The 20,485-nt window shown below is 51.2% G+C and overlaps 1 protein-coding gene across 2 annotated transcripts in view; it reads left to right on the plus strand.

Annotated features, from left to right (window-relative positions):
- The window catches only part of fam234b (family with sequence similarity 234 member B), a 48,806-nt gene extending 31,302 nt beyond the window's left edge, over positions 1-17,504 (plus strand). For both annotated transcript variants that reach the window (XM_072271788.1, XM_072271787.1), the window contains 6 exons: positions 2,087-2,236; positions 3,066-3,147; positions 6,845-6,994; positions 8,124-8,241; positions 13,205-13,437; positions 16,672-17,504. In XM_072271788.1, coding sequence (XP_072127889.1) covers positions 2,087-2,236; positions 3,066-3,147; positions 6,845-6,994; positions 8,124-8,241; positions 13,205-13,437; positions 16,672-16,701 — 763 coding nt within the window. In that variant the 3' untranslated portion in view covers positions 16,702-17,504. The remainder of the gene's footprint in view (positions 1-2,086; positions 2,237-3,065; positions 3,148-6,844; positions 6,995-8,123; positions 8,242-13,204; positions 13,438-16,671) is intronic.
- Positions 17,505-20,485: the final 2,981 nt, after the last annotated feature.

The following is a 20,485-nucleotide window of genomic DNA, read 5'->3' on the forward strand; positions in this document are numbered from 1 at the left end:
CATGTCGACACGTAAAAGGAGTTTTAACAGTGTACAGATGGAGGGATGTAAACCAAACACAGGCAAGTGGGACTAACTTGAGAGGAGAGATTGTAAAAATTTCTTGTGATCAAGGAGAGGAAAGTGTAGAATCAGATATCGCTGTGATGATTGTACGTTCTAGTATCAATTGTTTGGTGACAATGAAGTATAACTCAGGTTGACATCTTGATCAGCATGGTGAACTCAAAGGCGCAAAAGGTTCATTTATTATCAAAGTATGCAACTCTGAAATTCTTTTTCTCCAGATAGCCACAAAACCAAGAAAGAAAAGAACAACCCCTAAATATCTCCTCCCTGCACAAAAAAAAGAACAAAAATGGAACAGGCATATAACCTCTAAATCCCTCTTCCCTGCACACAAAAAAACCCAAGAAAGATCTGGCGAAAAACACAAAATACAAAATAAAACCATATGACTTTAAAAATCTCCACATCCAAAACGCGGAAAACTGGGCAACATTCTTCCTGTTTGTAGCAGAGTGATCGCACCAGCGACAAAAGGCAGTCTCCCCTCTCTGTAGCAGAGCGATCTCACCAGCGATTTTAAGAGGCAGTCTCCCCTCTCCGGCAGCAGAGTGAACCCCCAGCAATAGAAAGGCAGGAAGCCGTGTTTCAATCTCCCTTGCTGCTTTAGTCAGTGAAATGGAGTCGAACATCAGCTCTCAGCCTTCTCGGCTTGAGGTTCCCGCATGCTGCCTCTGCCAAACTGGGCCAAAGGGCCTGTTTCTGTTCTGTGTAACTTTGTGACCACCGGCACAGAAAATGTAACAAGCGATGGGGCTGGAGGACCAAAACCAATACAGTGAAGTCTGCTCTGTTGCAGGGTAGAAGGAGGCGTAATCCAGTTAGCAGTGGGAGTCTATAGGCTTGTAATTAAATTGGACACCAGGCTGTCTCCTGAAATAACAGAAGGAAGAGTTCGATATGGACCACATGAAAGTGAGAGTAGGATAGAAGTTGGCAGCAAAAGTCGTGACATTTTAAAATTCTGCAAGGATGCAGGAAACAGCACCCTTGAGGTATGGGAAAGAAAGGTGAGGGTGGGGATCTGAGACGGCGAGAAACAATGGTTATTCCATGTATCCCATGAAGGGACAGGCTTAGGCTGGACCCGGTGAGTTCCTGTAGACATGTCTCTGATCCAAAGAAAACGAGTGGAATTGAAAGAGGATTCAATGAGAGGATGAGTTTAGCCGGGCCATTGAATATGTTGGTAGAAGGAGGTTCACTAGAATGTTTCAGGGATGGAACGGTTAATTTCTTAGGAGAATGGGTTGGAGCAGGAGAGGCTGAGGGTGGACCTGCTAGTTATACTGAATTATGAGGAGTGTGGATGTGGTAGATGGCAGGATGCTGCATCATGTGTCAGAAGTATTTATGAACATAGGTTTCAAGTAAGGAGTAAGAGATTTCATAGAGATGAAAGGAAGAATTATTTCACCCAGAGGGTGGTGGCGATCCGGACCACACAGCCTGAAGGGTCACTTGGGGGAATCTGCTGGTGGGTCCTGCTCCTGGACCAGGCCATGGTGGCCATTCATGGGCCAAGGCGGCAGGTAGTCGAGAGCGCGGCCCGTGCCGACTGCCTGCCCCTCTTCCAGGGATATGTTTGTGCCCATGTGTCCTTGAAGAGAGAGTGTCCGGTCACCGTGGAATGGTGGGCCTCCCAGGGAATTGGCTGTTTTGTAGACAGTAATAATCATATTTTAATGTGAATTTGTTCACTGTCTTGTAAATACTTGATTGTATTTTGTGTATTTTTGTGTGAATAGGCTTTTGTAGTGTTGTAAAAATAGAGTGGGATGGTGGAGGCAGTGACTCTCACAAATTTAAGAAGCAGCAGGATGTGCAATGGAATTGTCAAGACATTGCAGGCTTTAGACCCAGTGGTGATAAATGGGGTCAGTACAGAAAGGTATTTAATGGTCAGCAAGAACATGGCAGACTGAAGGATTATCCTGTGTGACTGTGTGTGTGTATGTGTGTGTGTGTGTGAGAGAGAGAACCAGTTGTTTGTGACATGATAACGTTGCTTCCCTCTCAGTGGCAACAGCTCCGTTCAAGACCTGCAGACGCTGGACGGGCCGGAAAAGAACTTCAGTGCCTTGCTGATTACCACGAGGAACAGGCTGCAAATCCTGAGGGGGAGGCACCTTCAGCACCTGTGGCAGACAGTCAGCAGCAGTATCAAGGGGTGAGTAACTGGCCAGAAGTCCGTCGGTGAGCGGAGACTGGCCCCTCAGCCGGCCACACAACCTCCTATCGTTGCATTGGCAAACCTTTTCCTCCCTGCCCCCCTCTCAGCTAATTCAGTCCCGTTCAAACTTTGCCCTTCCATCCCTGACATTCCCACCAACCACCTGCTTCTCTGCCTCTGGGCAATGCCCGCCATTCCCTCCTTCCCACACACCCCACTCCACATTTACTCCATCCACCCACCCCTCACGGCCATCTGTTCTCTCCCCCTTCTCCTCAGTGCGTCCAGAGACAAACCACTCTCACTCCTGACTGCAAAAATCATCCGGGGAGGGCTCTCTGTCCCCACCTCTCCACTCACTTACCCATCTGCCACCCTGCTCATTTCTCCCAGCCCCTGGTCTTTTCCCCTTACTCCTCTATCATGCCAGTCACTCCCTTTCACCCTCTTGCCTATTTCCCCCGTTTCCTTGGTCCCCCTTATCCCCTCTCCCGTCTACCCTCTCATTCCCCCTTCACTCTGTCCCACCAGTCACACCCAACAACCTACCCTCTGGCGTCCCTCGCTTCCAGCACCCTTCGTGCTGCACCAGACTCCAAAGGTTCCTGAGCTCACGGTATTTATTTGACTGGCCCAGTTGTCTTTGTGGCCAGTGGTGACCTGCAGAGTTGTAATGGTGGGGCATACTGCGATTGCAATGCCATTGAACGGCTATGACCATTGATTAGAGTCTTTCTAATGGCGTTTGCTTGCTGCTTCTGTGACACAGAGCCTGGGGTCGTGCTCTTCACTCCCGTTGGGTAATTTGGAATCATTTTCCTTCCAGTGCTCCTGTGGCCGGCTTCTTCAATGAAGACAGGGTTCCCGATTTCCTGATCCAGGTCACCAATGGAAACAACATGAAAACGGTATGACTTTGTCCTTTCAGGTTGCTCTGGCGTTTGTGTCCTGACACCCCACACCGTTCCCCGGGGAGTGAATAGGCCCTCTTGGCTCTCTCCCACCTTCAGGATGGTGGAGGCACAAGTAGGCGCCCTGGGACGGACCGAGCTAGTCTCTGCCCCCCTGGTTCGGCCGCTTTGAGATCTGCCATTCCGCTGGAAACGTCCTGCCTGTGGTTTTTTTTTACATTGCATCCACTCATGTTAGTAACGCTGAGCCTTTGTAAGACTCTAGTCAGGCCACACTTGGAGTATCGTCAATAGTTTTGGGCCCCATATCTCAGAAAGGATGTGTTGTCATTGGAGAGAGTCCAGAGGAGGTTCACGAGGATGATTCCGGGATTGAAGAGGTTAACATATGAGGAGCATTTGGCAGCTTTGGGTCTGTACTCACTGGAATTTAGAAGAATGTGGGGAGGATCTCATTGAAACCTACTGAATGTTGAAAGGACTGGATAGGGTGGATGTGGAGAGGATGTTTCCCATGGAGGGGGTATCCAGATTAGATGGCACAGCCTCAAAACTGAGGGGGCGACCCTTTAGAATAGAGGTAAGGAAGAATTTATTTAGCCAGAGAGTAGTGAATCTGTGGGATGCTCTGCCACAGACTGCGGTGGAGGCCAAGTTCGTGGGTATATCTAAGGCAGAAGTTGATCGTTTCCTGATGGGAGGTGGGTGTGTGGGGTTGAGTAGGATCTGGGATCAGCCATGATGGACTGGCAGAGAGACTGGATGGGCTGAATGGCCTAACTCTGCTCCTGTGTCTTATGGTGTTGTGATTCTGACTGAACAACAGGAAATCAGGTGCATAAGGGTCCAGTGGAGGGTCTGAGACACCACTCACTCCAGTGCTCTCCGCAGCACTGTTTAGCACTGTACAGTGCTGCTTCTGTCCCACCGGATGAACTGTGATACAGACAAGGCAGAGACCTAACAGTAGAGGAAGCAGGTCCAGGCAGGGCGTGCTCTGTGGAATAACTAAACCCAAGACCATCAGACATAGGAGCAGAATTAGGCCATTCAGCCCATCAAGACTTCTCCGTCATTCGATCATTGCTGCTTTACTTTCCCTCCCAACCCTACTTGCTAGCCTTCTCCCCATAGCCTACGACATCCATTCTAATCAAGAACCTCCCAAGCTCAGTGTTAAATATACCCAGTGACTTGGCCTCCACAACCACTGGTGGCAATGAATTCTACATAATCACCACCTTCTGGCTAAAGAAATTCCTCCTCATCTCTGTTCTAAAGTAAAGTCTTCTATTCTTAGAGTGTGCCGATCGGTCTGAGACTCCCTCACTACAGGAGACACCCTCTTGACGTCTACTGTATCTGGGCCTTACCATATCTGATGGGTTTCAATGAAATCCTCCCTTATATTCTTCTAAACTCTAGGGTGTACATGGCCAAGATCTTCCAACGCTCTTCATACGTTAACCTCTTCTTTCCCGGGATCATTCTCATAAGCGTCCTCTGGACACGTTCCAAAGCCAGCACATCCTTTCTTACTGAGGGGCTCTGTGGTAACATAGCGGCCAGGGCGTTCCAGAGTTTGGAGATCAGTTCTGGCACCATTTTGTAAGGAGGCTGTACGTCCTCCCTGTGGAATGCTTGGGTTTTCCTTGGGGGCTCCAGTTTCCTCCCGGAATCCAAGGACGTACCGGGTGGGTTAGTTGCTCATTGTAAATTATCCTGTGATTAGGTTAGGATTAGTTGGGTTTGGTGGGGTTTTCTGGCTCGAAAGGCCAGAAAGGCCCACTCCATGTGGTATCACTAAATTAAATAATTAAGGAAGTAAATAACATTAAACTGCTCTCAATATTCCACTGCCTTATTCAAAGTGTTGACAATAAGATTATATCTGAATCAGAATCAGGTTTAATATCACTGGCATATGTCATGAAATTTATTGTCTTTATGGCAGCAGTACAATGAATAAAAAGAAAAATAATGAATTAGTTAAATTAAGTAGTGCAGAAATAGAAATTAAAAAAAGTAGTGAGGTAGTGTTCATCGATTCAATGGCCATTCAGAAATCTGATGGCAGAGGGGAAGAAGCTGTTCCTGAATCATTTGAGTGTGTGCCTTCAGGCTCCTGTTTCTCCTTCCTGATGGTAGTAATGAAAACAAGGCATGACCTGGGTGGTGGCGGCCCTTAATGAGGGACGCCGTCTTTCTGAGGCACAGCTCCTTGAAGGTGTCTGGGATACTATGGAGGCCAGTGCCCATGATGGAGATGACTAAGTTTACAACTCTTTGCACCTGACTTCGATCCTGTGCAATAACACCCCCCACCCCCGTACTAGACGGTGATGCAGCCAGTCAGAATGCTCTCCACGTTTCTTTATGTCTTATGGAAAACAGAATACACAGTGGTTACAGGCAATGATTGCTGTCATAGCAGTCATACTTTAAGTAATCTGTCTTTTTCATGCAAACACCACACGTGCCATGTCCCCTTATACACAGGCCTATTGCACAAGGTTTTACCTCCCCTGAACATGTCCCATTCTCCTACTCAAGTTTTTCCCCGTGGCAAGTTTCTTGCACAGAATTCTTACCGAACTTGATGGGGTGGATGCAAGGTGATGCTTCCCTGACCGGAGGGTCTAGATCAGGGGTTCCCAAGCTTATTTATGCCTTGGACCTCTCCCGTTAACCGAGGGGTCCGTGAAACCCCAGGTTGGGCGCCCCTGGTCTAGATCCAGGGCACACAGTCTCATTAAGGCAAGAGATAAGGTGGGAGATGGCAAACCTTTGGGATTCTCTTTTCAAGAAGGCAGGGGAGCCTCGGTTGCTGAGTGTATCCCAGATGAGATCAGTAGATTTTTGGAACCTAAGGGCTACTGAGTGAGTGAAGGAAGATAAAAGATCGGTCATGATCTCATGAAATAGCAGAGCAGATGTAAGGGACTACAAACAATCTGCTGGAGGAACCCTGGGGGTCAGTCAGCATGTCTAGAAGGAAGGGAATTGTTGACGTTTTGGACCCTGAAGAAGGGTTATGATCCGGAATGGCAACAATTCCTTTCCTCCCACAGGCATTGCTCGACTGCTGCATTCCTCCAGAGTATTGCCTGTTGCTGCACATTCCAACATCTGCAGTCTCTGGTGGCCAAGTGACTCTCCGACCTCTCTTGTGTTTGCAGGGTTTGCTGGAGCTTTCAGTGTTTGCTGCATAGAAAGGGACCGTTTCACTTCTGGTACAGATTCACAATCCTTCTCCCCCCCGGCCCCTCATCATCTCAAACACCTTCCCTCAACGCTGCAGCTCCTTGCTTTGGACTTGCTGATCTAAAGTTGCCCTCCGTTAGTGGGGAAAACCCCACTAACTTACAGCGATGGCTTGTCACAGAGTGGGTACAACACAGAAATAGGCCATTCAGCCCTCCGTGTTCATGCCGATCTTTTTGCCCATCTATGCTAATCCGAATTGGCCGCATTAGGGACGTACCATTCTGTGCCTTGTGTATCTAAGTGCCTGTAACCTGTCTCCTAAACATAGTCAGTGTATCCTATCCCACCACCTGCTCTGCAAATGCATTCCAGTTACTGCCTGTGTAAGAAAAACTTGTCCTTCGATTGCTAGTTGCCCTGTAGCCGTGTTGCTGTAGCCTCCATTTTAATGCCTGTGAACGAATCTCACGAAGTTTATGTCTAACAGAGTTTAATTATCGATGGGAGCTCGGGCAAGGAGCTGTGGCAGGCAGAGCTGGGGTGCCGGAGCCAGGGCTCAGAGGCAGCCTCCCTCCCTCTGTCCGATGGGCGGTCAGCGTTCCTGTTCTGGGCCGGAGAATGTGGAGCGGATCGTTCGGTGAGTGGAGAGATACTGTCTGAAAGTGGAGAGATCCCATCAGTTGGTGAGTTCTTCCTCACTGTTTTTGGCCCACCTCTAATTACCCCTGGGCTTGGGGGACTCTTTCAGAAGATAGTTGAGAGTGATCGTATTGTTGGGCCTGGAGCTGTGGGTGTAGGCCACACTGGGGAAGGATGGCAGTATTCTTCTCCTGAAGGTCATTAGTGAACTAAAAGGACGTTTACAACAACTTAGTAGTTTTGTGATTATCGTTACTAATTCCAGATGACTGACTAAAAGTAAATTCCAGAGTTGTCATGGTGAACTCAAGTCGCAAGCTGTTAGTTCAAGCCTCGGGCTAACCCTAGTTTAACTGCTGGACCTCCGTAGTAGGGAAAGTGGGTGGAGGAGGGACTGGGAGTGGCTCCGCCGTGGAGAGTAGCTTCACAGTAGGAACCCTGCGCCAAGTAGCTCCGCAGTGAGGACTGCAGGAGAGGGGCTCTGCAGTGGGGACTGGGAGTGGCTCCGCCATGGAGAGTAGCTTCACAGTAGGAATCTTGTGCCAAGTAGCTCCGCAGTGGGGATTGGGAGTGGCTCCAGCATGGAGGGCAGCTTCACAGTAGGAACCCTGCGCCCAGTAGCTCCGCAGTGGGGACTGCAGGAGAGTAGGGCAACTCCGTGGTGGGGTCCGTGGGCAAGGTAGTTCCATGCTGGAGAGTGTAGAGTGGCTCCCCCATGGAGAGTGGATCCACTGTGGAGGACGGCTCTGGGGTGGGGAGCATAGATGCGGTGTCTCCAATACGGGGAGTGAGAGTGACTCTGCTGTGGCCGGCAGCTCTGTAGTGAAAAGGGAGGGAAGTGGGGTGGGAGCACCTGCCCTGGAGGAGGTTATGGGAGGGGGAGGAGGAGGAATTCATTATGAATGAGGCAACCTCGTGTGGGTACGTCTGCCATCCGTGTGGTGGGTAAGGACTAGGTGGTGTCGCTTCAGTCAGACTCGAGAGGCGGCTGAGGTACCAGTCGGGACCTGAGCCACAGTGTGCTCTGTGTGAGGTGTGGCCAGCCACCCAGCCTGTGTCCGTATTCTCTGTGTGACAGTGAGCTCAAGGCAGTGTTGCTGATTGGCCATTGTTCTGTCCACTCGCAGATCCAGAGGACCGACCCCGACCGCGGCAACCGATACCGCCTCTTCCTCCTGCACCCGTCGTACCCTGGCGTTCTCCTGGAGCTGGCCACCAGCTCGGGCCCAGTAACTGCATCAGCCAGTGAGTACCGGCTCAGAACTCCAGTGGGTAATGAGATAGTGTGCCGCGCCCCCCAGCAATCCCCCGATTTAATCCTAGCCCAATCACGGGACAATTGACAATGACCAATTAACCTACCAACCGGTACGTCTTTGGACTGCGGGAGGAAACCAGAGCACCGGGAGGAAACCTACGCGGTCACGGGGAGAACACACAAATCCCCGGCAGGCAGCGACAGGAATTGAACCTGGATGGCTGGCACTGTAAAGCAGTGTGCAGAATTTCAAAATAGCAAGCAGATTAACCATGTGGTATATGATCTAATAACTGTGCACACTCTGCTGTCAACTCTATTATATACGGTCTGCGGTGCGCCCCCGTGCCCGGTACCCAGTCTGCAGTGCATGCCCATGCCTGGTACCCACTCTGCAGTGTGTGCCCATGCCCGATACCCGGTCTGCAGTGCATCCCCATACTCAGTATTCAGTCTGCAGTGCGCCCCTGTGCTTGGTACCTGGTCTGCAGTGCACCCCCATGCTTGGCACGCGGTTTGCAGCGCATCCCCGTGCCCAGTATGCAGACCGCGGTGCGCGCCCATGCCCAGTATGCGCTCTGCAGTACGTCCCCATACTCAGTATTCAGTCTGCGGTGCGCCCCCATGCCCGGTACGCGGCCTGCGGTGTGTCGCCATTCCCTGCGCACCGTCTGCAGTGCGTTACTGTTCCCCACCCGCAGTCTGCAGTGGTGTGCGTTCCCCGCGCACGGCCTGCGGTGTGTCCCCCGTGCCCTGTGCCCAGTCTGCAGTGCGTCCCCAGTCTCGGGCGCTGGATGATGCAGGGGCAGGGAGAGTTGAGGCCGCGGGGGAGGTGAACAGAAGGGTAAGGGAGACAGGCAGCAGAGTTTCCAATGAGCTCATATTCATGGAGTCTGGGAGGCCAGCCAGGAAGCCATTGGGGTAGTCAAGTGGGGAGATAAAGATGTCTGTGAATTTTATCCACAATCCCAAATGGCTCTGAATAAATGCTGCAGCACTCAGGTTATCAGTGTCGCTGTTCTCGGGGTTCAGCTGGGCCAAGTACACTCTTCCGTCACTCCCGTGAGGTCTCCCAGCACAGCAGGCATTGTGTCTCGTGTGGACTTCAATCATTGGCTCACTTTTTGTTCTGCTAATCTCTCATTCTGTAGGGAGCAGCGGGCACCGATAAAAGGATGGTCTTTAACTGGCCGGGCGGTAACTGAGAAGCTTCCGACCTTGTCGGAATGGAAGTTGATATCTGTGTCTTCTCCATCTGGGAATCTCGGGATAATTACTGCGCCGTGTGTTAAAGGCCTGATCCTGGTCCCAATTCCATCCCTGTGCATTTGGGTACAGAGCAGATAACTACCTGCTCCGCATTGTGTCCAGGCATGGGGGATAAAGCCCAGGTTGTAAGATTGTTGCACTACTAAATATTAATGGTGAAAGAGCTAAATAGTTGTCAATTCCCCCTCCCCGAGAGATACCGCCAGTCAGGAATGACTCTGTGCTTCACAGCAACGTGGGAAAGGAGGAGCTGCTGCAGCCCACACCAGCCATCAAGCCTGCCCCCCCACCCTTCAGTATGACCATGGCTGATCTGTCCCAGGCCGCTCCACCTTCTTCAGTGCCAGTTCCTCATCACTGAGCTTCAAAACCCCCCAATGATCTATCCTCCACAACCTTTCTGGACAGAGATTCATCAGCCTGTTTGAGGAGAAAGTCGCATAAACCTCAGGTTTAAATGATGATTTGTTGTAACCTCCTCCACGAGTAGAAGCATGTCAACATCTGCCCCTTCAGGATCACGTATCTTTCAATAAAATCACCCCTCATTCTTCTAAAGAATCCCTGAGGTATGTTGACCCCTCCCCCCCCATTTCATGGAGCTGTGCCCGTCTCTCAATGCCCCCCAACTTTATGGACCTGTGCCCATCTCTCAATGCCCCCCCACATTGTGGACCTGTACCTGTCTCTCAATGCCCCCCTACTTTATGGAGCTGTGCCCGTCTCTCAATGCCCCCCCACTTTATGGACCTGTACCCGTCTCTCAATGCCCCCCTACTTTATGGACCTGTGCCCGTCTCTCAATGCCCCCCCACTTTATGGAACTGTGCCCATCTCTCAATGCCCCCACCGCCCACTTTATGGAGCTGTACCCGTCTTCAATGCCCCCCCACCTTATGGACCTGTGCCCATCTCTCAATGCCCCCCCACTTTATGGACCTGTGCCTGTCTCTCAATGCCCCCCCACTTTATGGACCTGTGCCCATCTCTCAATGCCCCCACCGCCCACTTTATGGACCTGTGCCCATCTCTCAATGCCCCCCCACTTTATGGACCTGTGCCCGTCTCTCAATGCCCCCCCACTTTATGGACCTGTACCCATCTCTCAATGCCCCCACCGCCCACTTTATGGAGCTGTACCCGTCTCTCAATGCCCCCCCCACCTTACGGACCTGTGCCCGTCTCTCAATGCCCCCGCCCCACACTTTATGGAGCTGTGCCCGTCTCTCAATGGCATCGAGGCATCTGGGTATTATCAGTGTCCTCTCCAATACTGCGTGTGCCCTGCAGACACTACCCCCATCGAGGCATCTGGGTATTATCAGTGTCCTCTCCAATGCCCTGCAGACACTACCCCCATCGAGGCATCTGGGTATTATCAGTGTCCTCTCCAATACTGCGTGTGCCCTGCAGACACTACCCCCATCGAGGCATCTGGGTATTATCAGTGTCCTCTCCAATACTGCGTGTGCCCTGCAGACACTACCCCCATCCCCACAGTAGCAGCCTCTCCAGGATTTTCTGATCTCAAATGGCTCCAGTCCGGAATCTTGCTCATTTATTTCTATCTTCACGTCGCCCCCTTGATCTCTGCCTGCCCCTCATCCAGCTTCTCACCGTGCCCATGTAATCTCCCTCTTCCTGTGGGCTTGGTCTCTCTTGTACCTGGTATTACCCTCTCACCTGTTATCAGTGGGCACACATTCACGTGGCTCTCCTTCCATCTACTTCAATAAATGTACGGACCAAATTCCCTAATTCTGCTTCTATGTCTTTAAAACCCACCCACCTGACCTGCACAGAGGGTCTATTCAGCCCATCTAGTCCATGCTGCTCCCTGGGGCAGCAATTCAACATTCCCTGTTCCTCTTCCCTTTATTCCTTTTACCCCTGTAACATATTCTCTTTCACACACGTCCATCAGGTCTCCTCTGATCCTTCTTCTCAATAACTATATACACAAAAGGGGGTAATTTACAGCAGTTAATGAACTGTCTTTCACAAACGAGAAGATCTGCAGATGCTGGAATTCTGAGCAAAACACACAAAATGCTGGAGGAACTCAGCAGGCCAGGCAGCATCAATGGAAAGGAATAAACAGTCGACGTTTCGGGCCGAGACCCTTCGGAGGTCCTGCTGAAGGGTCTTGATCCGAAATGTCGACTGTTTCTTTTTCGTAGATGCTGCCTGGCCTGCTGGGTTCCTCCAGCATTTTCTGTGTGTTGAATGAACTGTCTTTGGCTGGCGGGGTCGAGATACGTCTCTACCCAAGGAGGTGTAAGGTGCTCCTTCCCTCCGCTGGCCTTGGGTAAGGTGTATCACCCGCTTAGCCCCCCCCCCCAATCAGGGTCACGTGAAGCCCTGGGAGCAGGTGGTGGATGGTCGTGTGTGCAGCTGGTGCACATCAGAAGTCCTGGTTGACGCCAGGCGGACAATCTCTGAAGGGTATTGATAATGGCTGGGGCCACCCGTCTTGCGAAGACACTGTCCAGAAGAAGGCAAATGGCAAAACACTTCTGTAGAAGAATTTGCCAAGAACAATCATGGTCATTGAAAGAGCATGATCGCCCACGTCATCCGACACAACACATAATGATAATGAAGTGTCTGTACACCTTCAGGGTGAGTCACAGACACGGGGGGAAGCCTAGTAGTGACAGGGAGAACATGGAAACTCCACTTGATTGATCAGGATTGAACCCGGGTTTCTGGAGAGGATGAGGGGGTGGGAGGGGATGAGCTTTTAGACGGTGGTAATTTGTTCTTTGATAGCAATCCTGTAAGGTGTCCTGGAACATTTTACTGTGCTGAACGTTCTCTATGAAGCTGCAGCTTGCATAAGAGGGAGGAGGAGGACGAGGCCATTCAGTCCCTCCGCTCTGGTCTGCTTCAGTGAAATTGTGACTGACCTTTTGCCTTGGTGCCAGCTTCCTGCACTGTCTCTATATCCATCGAATCCCTTGAGGCTCTGGTTGTAAATTCGGGCAGATGGGGCTCGTCAGCCGTGGTTGGCAGCTCATCTAGGAGAAGGAAAACTCTGATCTCAAATTTGCGCTGCCCTGCGGCTGTACCCACTCATGGGGAAGGCTTCAGGAGTAAACCCCGAGAGGGAAAATCCGGAACTGGCATCCCTAAGGCAGTCCTACGTTGAGTACCAGAGCTTCAAGGGATTCAGTACAGGAAGGGGGCACCAAGGTCCCAGTTTCACTGAAGAGCAGACCAGAGGCGAGAGGCTGAATGCTGACGGGCTGCTGGTGCCAGACTGTATCAGTTTCTGCTGTTCCTTTGGATTCATCGGCTGCATGGAGAGGGGCAGCCTGCTGAACGGGAAACAGCTTGCTCTCCGTGTCGTACTGTCCTGGCTTGCGTATCGCGTAGACAGCCAGGATGCAAAATCCACAGTAGACTCTGACCGACAGAGGCCCACTGCTTGTAAGTGGGGTGAATGAATACTGAGCAACTCCTCTCTTTCCTAAGAGGAGACTTTTCTGTGCCTGGGTATCGGTGTTTCCATACCAGGCTGTAATGCAACCACTTACGATGCTCTTTATAGAAGTTTGTTTACATCAACAGGGTTATGTCAATGCAAACCTATTTTAAATTGATTTTAAGGTGATCAACTCTTGCCCTTCTTAATCCATGATACTGTACTGTGAGATTTAATGGGATATCTTCATACAGCTGGAATATGGAAGGAGAGGAAGGATGCATTCCATGTTGCTGTGACAACTGATTCCAACCAGGTGACCCACAAGAGTCGGATGGGACCCTTATTAGTGACCAACGTGGGCCTGAAGGAGGCGATTGTGCACAGTAAGATTCGGACGCTGGAGGAAGGGGTGGCCGTCAGCACCGAGTCCATCATGAAGTTCTTCTCGGAGCTCCGGTTCTGCACTGAGGTCCAGCGGTGTACGGTAAGAAAGCAGCAACTTCCGTCTGTTGTGTCCCATCCTCACCGCCCAATACTTCACATCATCGAAGTCAGCCCGAGCGTAAACTGATAACAGCCAGGGCAGTGAATGAGTAGCTGAGACCGAGATCTGGAGCAACAGACAGACTGTCGGAGGAGTTCAGTGGGTCAGGCAGCATCTGTGAAGTCAGAGGGAGAGCTGGAACACTGCATCAGGATTGAGAGTGTAGCCGTGACCTTTGTATTTGTCCACGTGGAGTGGAACATGAGTTTGTAAATCTGGTGGGAGCAAAGGATGTTGGGAATGGCGAGGGTGGAGCGCCGCGGGAGGGGTGTGGAACAGGTGCCCGGGTGAGGGATGGCACAGCCAGCCCTGACACACCAGGCAGGATCATTTGATCCCAAACAATTGCTTTATTGATCATTACAGAATGTCTCTCTGGTACTTCCCTCTACCTTCTCCTTTTCCCAGCCATGATTCCCCTCTCCCTGCCCCCTTCCCACTCTCAGTCCACAATAGAGACCCATATCAGAATCAGGTTTATCATCACTCACAAGATTGTGTGGTTTTTTTTTACAGCAGCAGTACAGTGCAGTGCATAAAATTACTACAGTACTGTGCAAAAGTCTTGGGCTCCCTGGCTATACAGTGTGTATGTGTCGAAGACTTTTGCACAGTACTGTAGCTGGTATAAGGGAGGGAGAGGGAGAAGCCAGGTGGGCTGGTCGGTGACAGGTGAAGGGCAATAATGGGCAGGTAAGGATAATACAATTAAGCAGATGAAGGCAGGTGGGGGACAGGGAATAGGAAGATGGTGGAAAGGTACTGTGTGTAAATGGTGGACAGATTGAACGGAATGGGAGGCAGGAGGAATGGAAAAGAAAAGGTTATAAAAGGAAGAGATTGAACCCATAGAAACACAGGAGGGTGTGGAACATTGTGTTCAGTGGATAGTTGATCTGTTTCTAATTGGATGGGTTACTGGGTAAGTATTAGCCAGAGAAAGGTTGGGATGAATCCGGCCAGTGTTTGACGGAAGGCAGGCCCACCTCCTTCCACACTCACAGTACCGGATGGAACCGCAGACTGTGTGTGGCTCCCTCCCAGTCTAGCAACTCCAGCGCCTTGTGAAATTAAGGTCAGAAAGGGAGACCGTTCGTTTGTTCATATGCTGGCTGGCTGAATGAGAACCACCCGGTTAATCCTGCCCTCCAGTGCCAGGTCTCCAGCCCCAATTCTCCAAGGGCTTCGCAAGTGTGACCCAAGTTTCTTATCAGGGATTAACTTCCAGATCCGATCACACTGTCCCCCGTCCCAATTTTGACCCCTCACCCCCGGTCCCAGCCACAGGTTTGGTTCTATCAACTAAAGTTGGGTGGTTTTACTTAATTTCTTGCTCTTTCGGATCCAGTGTCCCATGTCCTGATCGGGGGGCGTGTTCCATTGCCTCGAGTGGGTCCCAGCAGGGTGATAAATAAACAAGTCTACTGGGGCTGTGGGGGGGGGGGGGTCTGTCTCTTGGCTGTATGCACTGCTTGTTACTGAGCATGAGGTGGAGCTGTGCCAGGGTGCAGTGTCCAGTGCCAACTGTGGGGGCTTTCCACAGTGGTACAGCTTCTGGTCTTGGCTGAACAGAAAGGGCTATGCTGGAGATTTCACCCAGCTTCAGACTGTGCTGACAGTCTTTTTTTGTCGGGCCTCATCTCACATCAGCATTTCACCGGGATCTCCTTGGCTTCTTCCCACAGGTCTGGCAAAGCACCACCTTGTGCCCAGTACCCCGAGGGAGTCTTTGGCAGCCTCAGTCTTCCAACACTTGCGGACAGGGGTTTGGACTTGTTCCTCTTCGCTTCCTTCTTGCTCCAGGAGTACACATGCCAGCCTGGGTCACTTCCAATTGCCACCTTTTAAACTCTCACCTCCCCCCACCCCCCAGCAGCCCACCAGACAGAAGCTGAGATGGAGAAGCTGAAGTTTCATTTGGAGCTGTGGGCTCTGTACTGTTGGTGGTCAGTGAGGGGGCAGAAGACATGGTGGGCCATAAAGTAGGAACTTCTCCTCCCCTAAATGAGGGCAGTGAGCAGTGACTTCCTACAGAGCAGAGGTTTGAGTTAAGGCTGATGATTAGACGCCATGAGGGGGTAGCACATTTTCACAGCTAGCAGAGTCGCTGCCTCACAGCACCAGACACCTGGCTTCAATCCTGACCTCAGATGCTGTCCATGTGGAGTTTGCACGAGTTTCCTCTCGTCCCAAATACCTGTCGTTAATTAGCGACTGAAAATTGTTCGAAGTATGTATACACGATACAGCCTTGAGGTTCATCGTCTTTCAGACAGCCACAAAGAATCCCAAAGGAACCCGTAAAAAAAGACCTTCAGACACCAAATGTGCAGAGAGGAAAAAAAAAATCGTGCAGACAATATGAGTAAGCAAACAGCGTTCTGAATGGAAGTAAGTCTACAGACCTGAGGCCTGGAGCAGGTCTCAGCCTCAGTTCAGTGCAGAGCCGAGTAAACGTCGCAGGGCAACGAGCAGAACCGGCCCACCCTCACCTCTGGTCCCGACACCCTGCCTTTACAATCTGGCCTGGTGTTCAAATCGTCCAAACACTGGCTCATTCCTAGCTCCAGGCCCCGGGCCCTGTTACTTCAGTATGCTGCGGGCTTGGACCCCGCCGCCATGTTTTGGCCTGGACCTGACCTTTCCAAATCGGCCCGCCGTTAAGATCGATGAAACCTCAGTTCTTTCCTCGCTCTCGGTTTTGAAGGACGGACCTCGCCTCGACTCTGGATCCCCACCGCTCACCTCTCTGTTGTTTGCGGCGATCGCTTACCATAAGTTTTACCAGAAAAAGTGTTAGTGATAAGGTGTTTACTTATATTCTTTTGTTTGGTTTGCTGCTGATAAGTAGTTGCTGGGCTTCACCATCTTAAACCGGAAGTGCCCCTAGTCTGCAGGTAAGGGGTAGAATTGGAGGGAGTTAATATGAACATGAGTAAAATTAAAAATAAAGGGTTCAAATTAAGATTTGTACAGGTGGGCCATTCTTGGTCAGCATGGACTAGATGGGCCTCTGTCTGTGACTCTAAGCCAGGAGTTCCCGATCTGGGGTCTATGGACCTCTCAGTTGACAGCAGGGGTCCAGGGCATAAAAAAGGTCGGGAACCCCTGCTCTAAGCAGGAGGTTCAGTTTCAGCTCTGCTAACTTTGCAATTTTCTCTGATCTTTTATCAGGTTCTCACCTCATCCTTTTACCGAGTCTGAACAGAACCACCACTTGAATCCATCGCTGTGTACGGAAAGGCCCCCCTCGACCACCGTTTGTCCCGTGTTGTCCCTGCGGGCAGCATCCATTCCCGCCCGACCTGTCTGCCAACCTCACAGAAGCATCTCATCCGAGCTGAAGGTAGCTTCCTGCTGCTGCGCGAGGTCGCACTGGGAACCCGGGACCCCAGGTCTCTCTGCTGACAGTGGCCTGGTGTGTGAAAGGGGATACATACCCTCTGCTCTTCATCTGACTGACTGCCACACCACCCCTTGCCTGCTTCATGTCAGCTTTGTCTAAGAGGGCACCGTTGCCGCAAAGGACCAGCTTGGGACGAATGTGTTAGTCTAGTTTTCACCCAGTACTGCTGCAGAGAGCTGCCTTTACAACAACATAACTGTTACAGTGATCCATAATGCTTTGTAAGGGCTCCTATGTAGGAGGGCATTTGTTATTGCTGTTACAGCAAGATGGCCAGGTCCCAGTGATGAGCAGAACTGGTGTATCAGTGTCCCAATGAAGCTGCTGGGCTCAGGGTAATTACTCGTAACCTTGGAGATTTCCTCTCCTCTGGAACAACTCCCCTTTCTACCATTACCTTAACAAACCAGTCCCAGTCCAAATACTTTCCCCACACCGCTGCCTTCAATTCAGCACTTCCAAACGTCACCAACGTTCGAGCTCTCACTGAATTGCTGGAGCAGGATCGGTCGGGTATGAATGGACTGGACTGGGGTAGGGGGTGGCATGTGAGGATGGGATTCGGGATGGGCCTCAACTGAAGGAACTGGTGCATGAGGGATTAGGTCTGGGTGGGAGGGGGCAGTGGGGTTTGTGTGCCTGTGGGGTATGGGTGCTGGGGGGGGAGGGAGTGGTGTGGGTGCTGTGGGAGGGGAGGAGACTGGGGTTTGGGTGCCGGGGGGGGGGAGTTGTCTGAGTGCTGGAGGTGAGTGGGTGCCAGGGGAAGAGGGTATGGGTACGGGGTGGTTGGGTGGTGCTGAGGGAGGGGGTATGGGTGTTGGGGAGGGTTCTGGGGGGTTTGGGTGCCAGTGGGAGTGGAGTGAGTGCTGGGGAGTGGGGTTGGGTGCTGGGAGAGTGGGGTGTGAGTGCTGGGGTAAGGGAGGGGGGGTGTGGGTACCAGGGGTGCTGGGGTGGGTTCTAGGGGGGTTTGGGTGCTGGGGGAGTGTTGTGGGTGTCGGGAGTGTGAGGGCTTAGGGGTATTTGAGTGCTGGTGCGAGTGGGTGCTGGGAGAGTGGGGTGTGAGTGCTGGGGGGGGTGGTTTGGGTGCCAGGGAGAGTGGGTGTTGGAGGAGTGGGGTGTTGGGGTGGGTTCTTGGGGGGTTAGGGTGCCGGGGGAGTGGTGTGGATGCTGGGGGAGTGAGGCATGGGTACCAGGGGGACTGGGGTGTGAGTGCTGGGGGATTTGGGTGCTGGGGAGAGTGGGTGTTGGGGAGGTGAGGTATGGGTGCCAGGGGGAGGGGGAGAGGGGGTCGTTTGCTGGGCCAGAAGGTGGTGGGGCTGGGGAGGTGAGGTGTGGGAGGTGGACTTGATTCATTATTGTCACAAAGTGAAAAGCTCCATGTTGTGTGCTATCCAGACAGATCGTTCCATACCTAAGTACAAGGTAGGGGACAAGGGGAGAGGGAGGTGTGAGTGTGAGGTGTGACGGGTTGGCTTAGGAGGAGTTGAGCTGAGCTGAGGTTCCTGCCTGGAGCAGGTAGCCACACGTCTGATGGGACACCTCTGCGTCTCCAGCGGCTGGCCTGTCTCGGACGGGGTTCTGGTGCTGGCTGCACTGCTGTAAGCTCTGGAACTGGGGCAGACAGCCCAGCACATTCCAGGAGACGAGGCAGGGAGGCTCTGCAGTTCTCAGGTGGGATCAGACGCTGCCCCACCTGCCGAGTGTTTCCAGCACAGTTTCAGTTCAGATTTCCAACATCTGCAATGTTTGCTTTCTTTTTGTTTAGGTTAATTTATAAAAGCGAAAGCTGTGTCTCATTGAGCTGCATAAAACTTTAATGTGTTGGTCAAAGTATGAAAAGTACCAAATTATATATCTGTATATATAGACATAAATTATGAAGAGCTGTTAATATCGTGAACCAGTATAGATGTAGCTGAAACAAATTTAATATATTACATGTCTATGACCACAATATTTATTTTCGTAGATTCATAGAATGTAGTTTCTAGGCACAGCCCAGCACTCAAAGTCCTTTCCTGGTGTTAGCCGAATCTCACACCTCTGTGAGTTCAGTGAGCACAGTGATACATCCATCTTGTACATGGCTGTATCATTCTGCCCTTGATTTCTGTTAAGCTCCAGATTCTTGCTACAGTCCTTGCTCTTTAATACTAGGTTATGCTTCTGCTAAAGTGGTATGGTAATGCTGGTATCGACACACAATGAATCCTTAAATTGGGCATTTACTGTTCAAGTCAGATGAGTCCAACCTCTCCATAAACAGTGACGAGTTGAGTGAGAGTTTGATCTTACAGTGAATGTTTCGAAGACTCTGAGGAAGACCCATCTAACTTTATGTATTCTGCAGTTTATTGTATTATATACCTTTCCTTTGATGCATATGTACTTCTCAATTTTCTGACAATCATGTGTTTGTAATTGCTGCTGAGAGAGTGGGAATCATTTTGGTCAGCCCAGCCCGTGGTGAGATCTGCTGCCTATCTGCCTAGGTACTTGCGGCAGTGAATATGGACACGCGTGTAAACGGGACTGGAGCTGTCTGGGAAATGCGTGCTGCTTTGACCGTGTATATGGGAGTGGAGCTGTCGGAGAAATGCTTGCTGCTTTGTGGGTTGGTGAAATCTGTGGCTTCGCTCGTCTACCCGTGCGAGGATCTCGTGTGAAACCCAGGGCGACGCGTTGTATCTGCTCCCTCCCTGTGCTGATGCTGACAGAATGAATAACAGAAAAGAGGTGCTGAAAAGCGTACTGTGTTGTGTGCCGAGCTTTATTCAGAAGCAGAGAACCAGATCAGTCTGCTGTTGTTACTAGGGTTACAACCATTTGGGTTTAGGTTCACAGTTTGATTTCGCCGCTCATCATTCCACTGTGTACTGGACAAGGAGAGGGATATCAGATAGAGTCTTCAGATGATAGCACTTCAGAGTTGGTGGGCTTTCTATGAAGCTATTATCAGTCCCAGGTTTTGAAGTCCTGCACTCTCTGTCACTGAGCCAATCCACAGTTGTAGTTTTCTCATTTCCTTGCTTGGTGCAGGGGTCTGTACCTGCTGGAGCTCATTCTGCTTTGTCCTTTTGGGGTCAAGGGTTCCTCCCTCCCCTTCACCCTCTGGGTGCAGGGGCACCTGTACCTGCCCAGTGCCCTTTCAGTACAGAGGTCTTGGTATTTTCAGTCGAACTAAGGGGAATCCTGGTAGAAATTCATAAAATTATGAGGGGCGTAGATAGAATAGAAATGTCAAGGGCCAGAGGGAAGCTTTAGAGATGTGTGGGACGTGATTTCTACGCACGCTGGTAGGTGTCTGACCAGGCTGCCGGAGTGGCGGAGGTGGAGTTTGAGGTGTTAAGGCAGTCACGTGAACTGGCAGGGATACCAATTATATGCAGGCAGCTGGGATTGGTTTAATTTGGCATCGCGGTCTGCACAGATGTGGGCCGAAGGGCCTTTAACTGGTCCTCCTTTGCCCTCGGTGTAAAGGGGCCCTGTACACATCCATTGCCCTTTACCTGTCCTTTATGCCCTATTTGTCTTGGTCTGGACCATTCCCACGGTTGAATAATTCCTTCTCTGCCTGCTGTG

This window comes from Mobula birostris, chromosome 11 (assembly GCF_030028105.1).
Source record: "Mobula birostris isolate sMobBir1 chromosome 11, sMobBir1.hap1, whole genome shotgun sequence".
NCBI lineage: Eukaryota > Metazoa > Chordata > Chondrichthyes > Myliobatiformes > Myliobatidae > Mobula > Mobula birostris.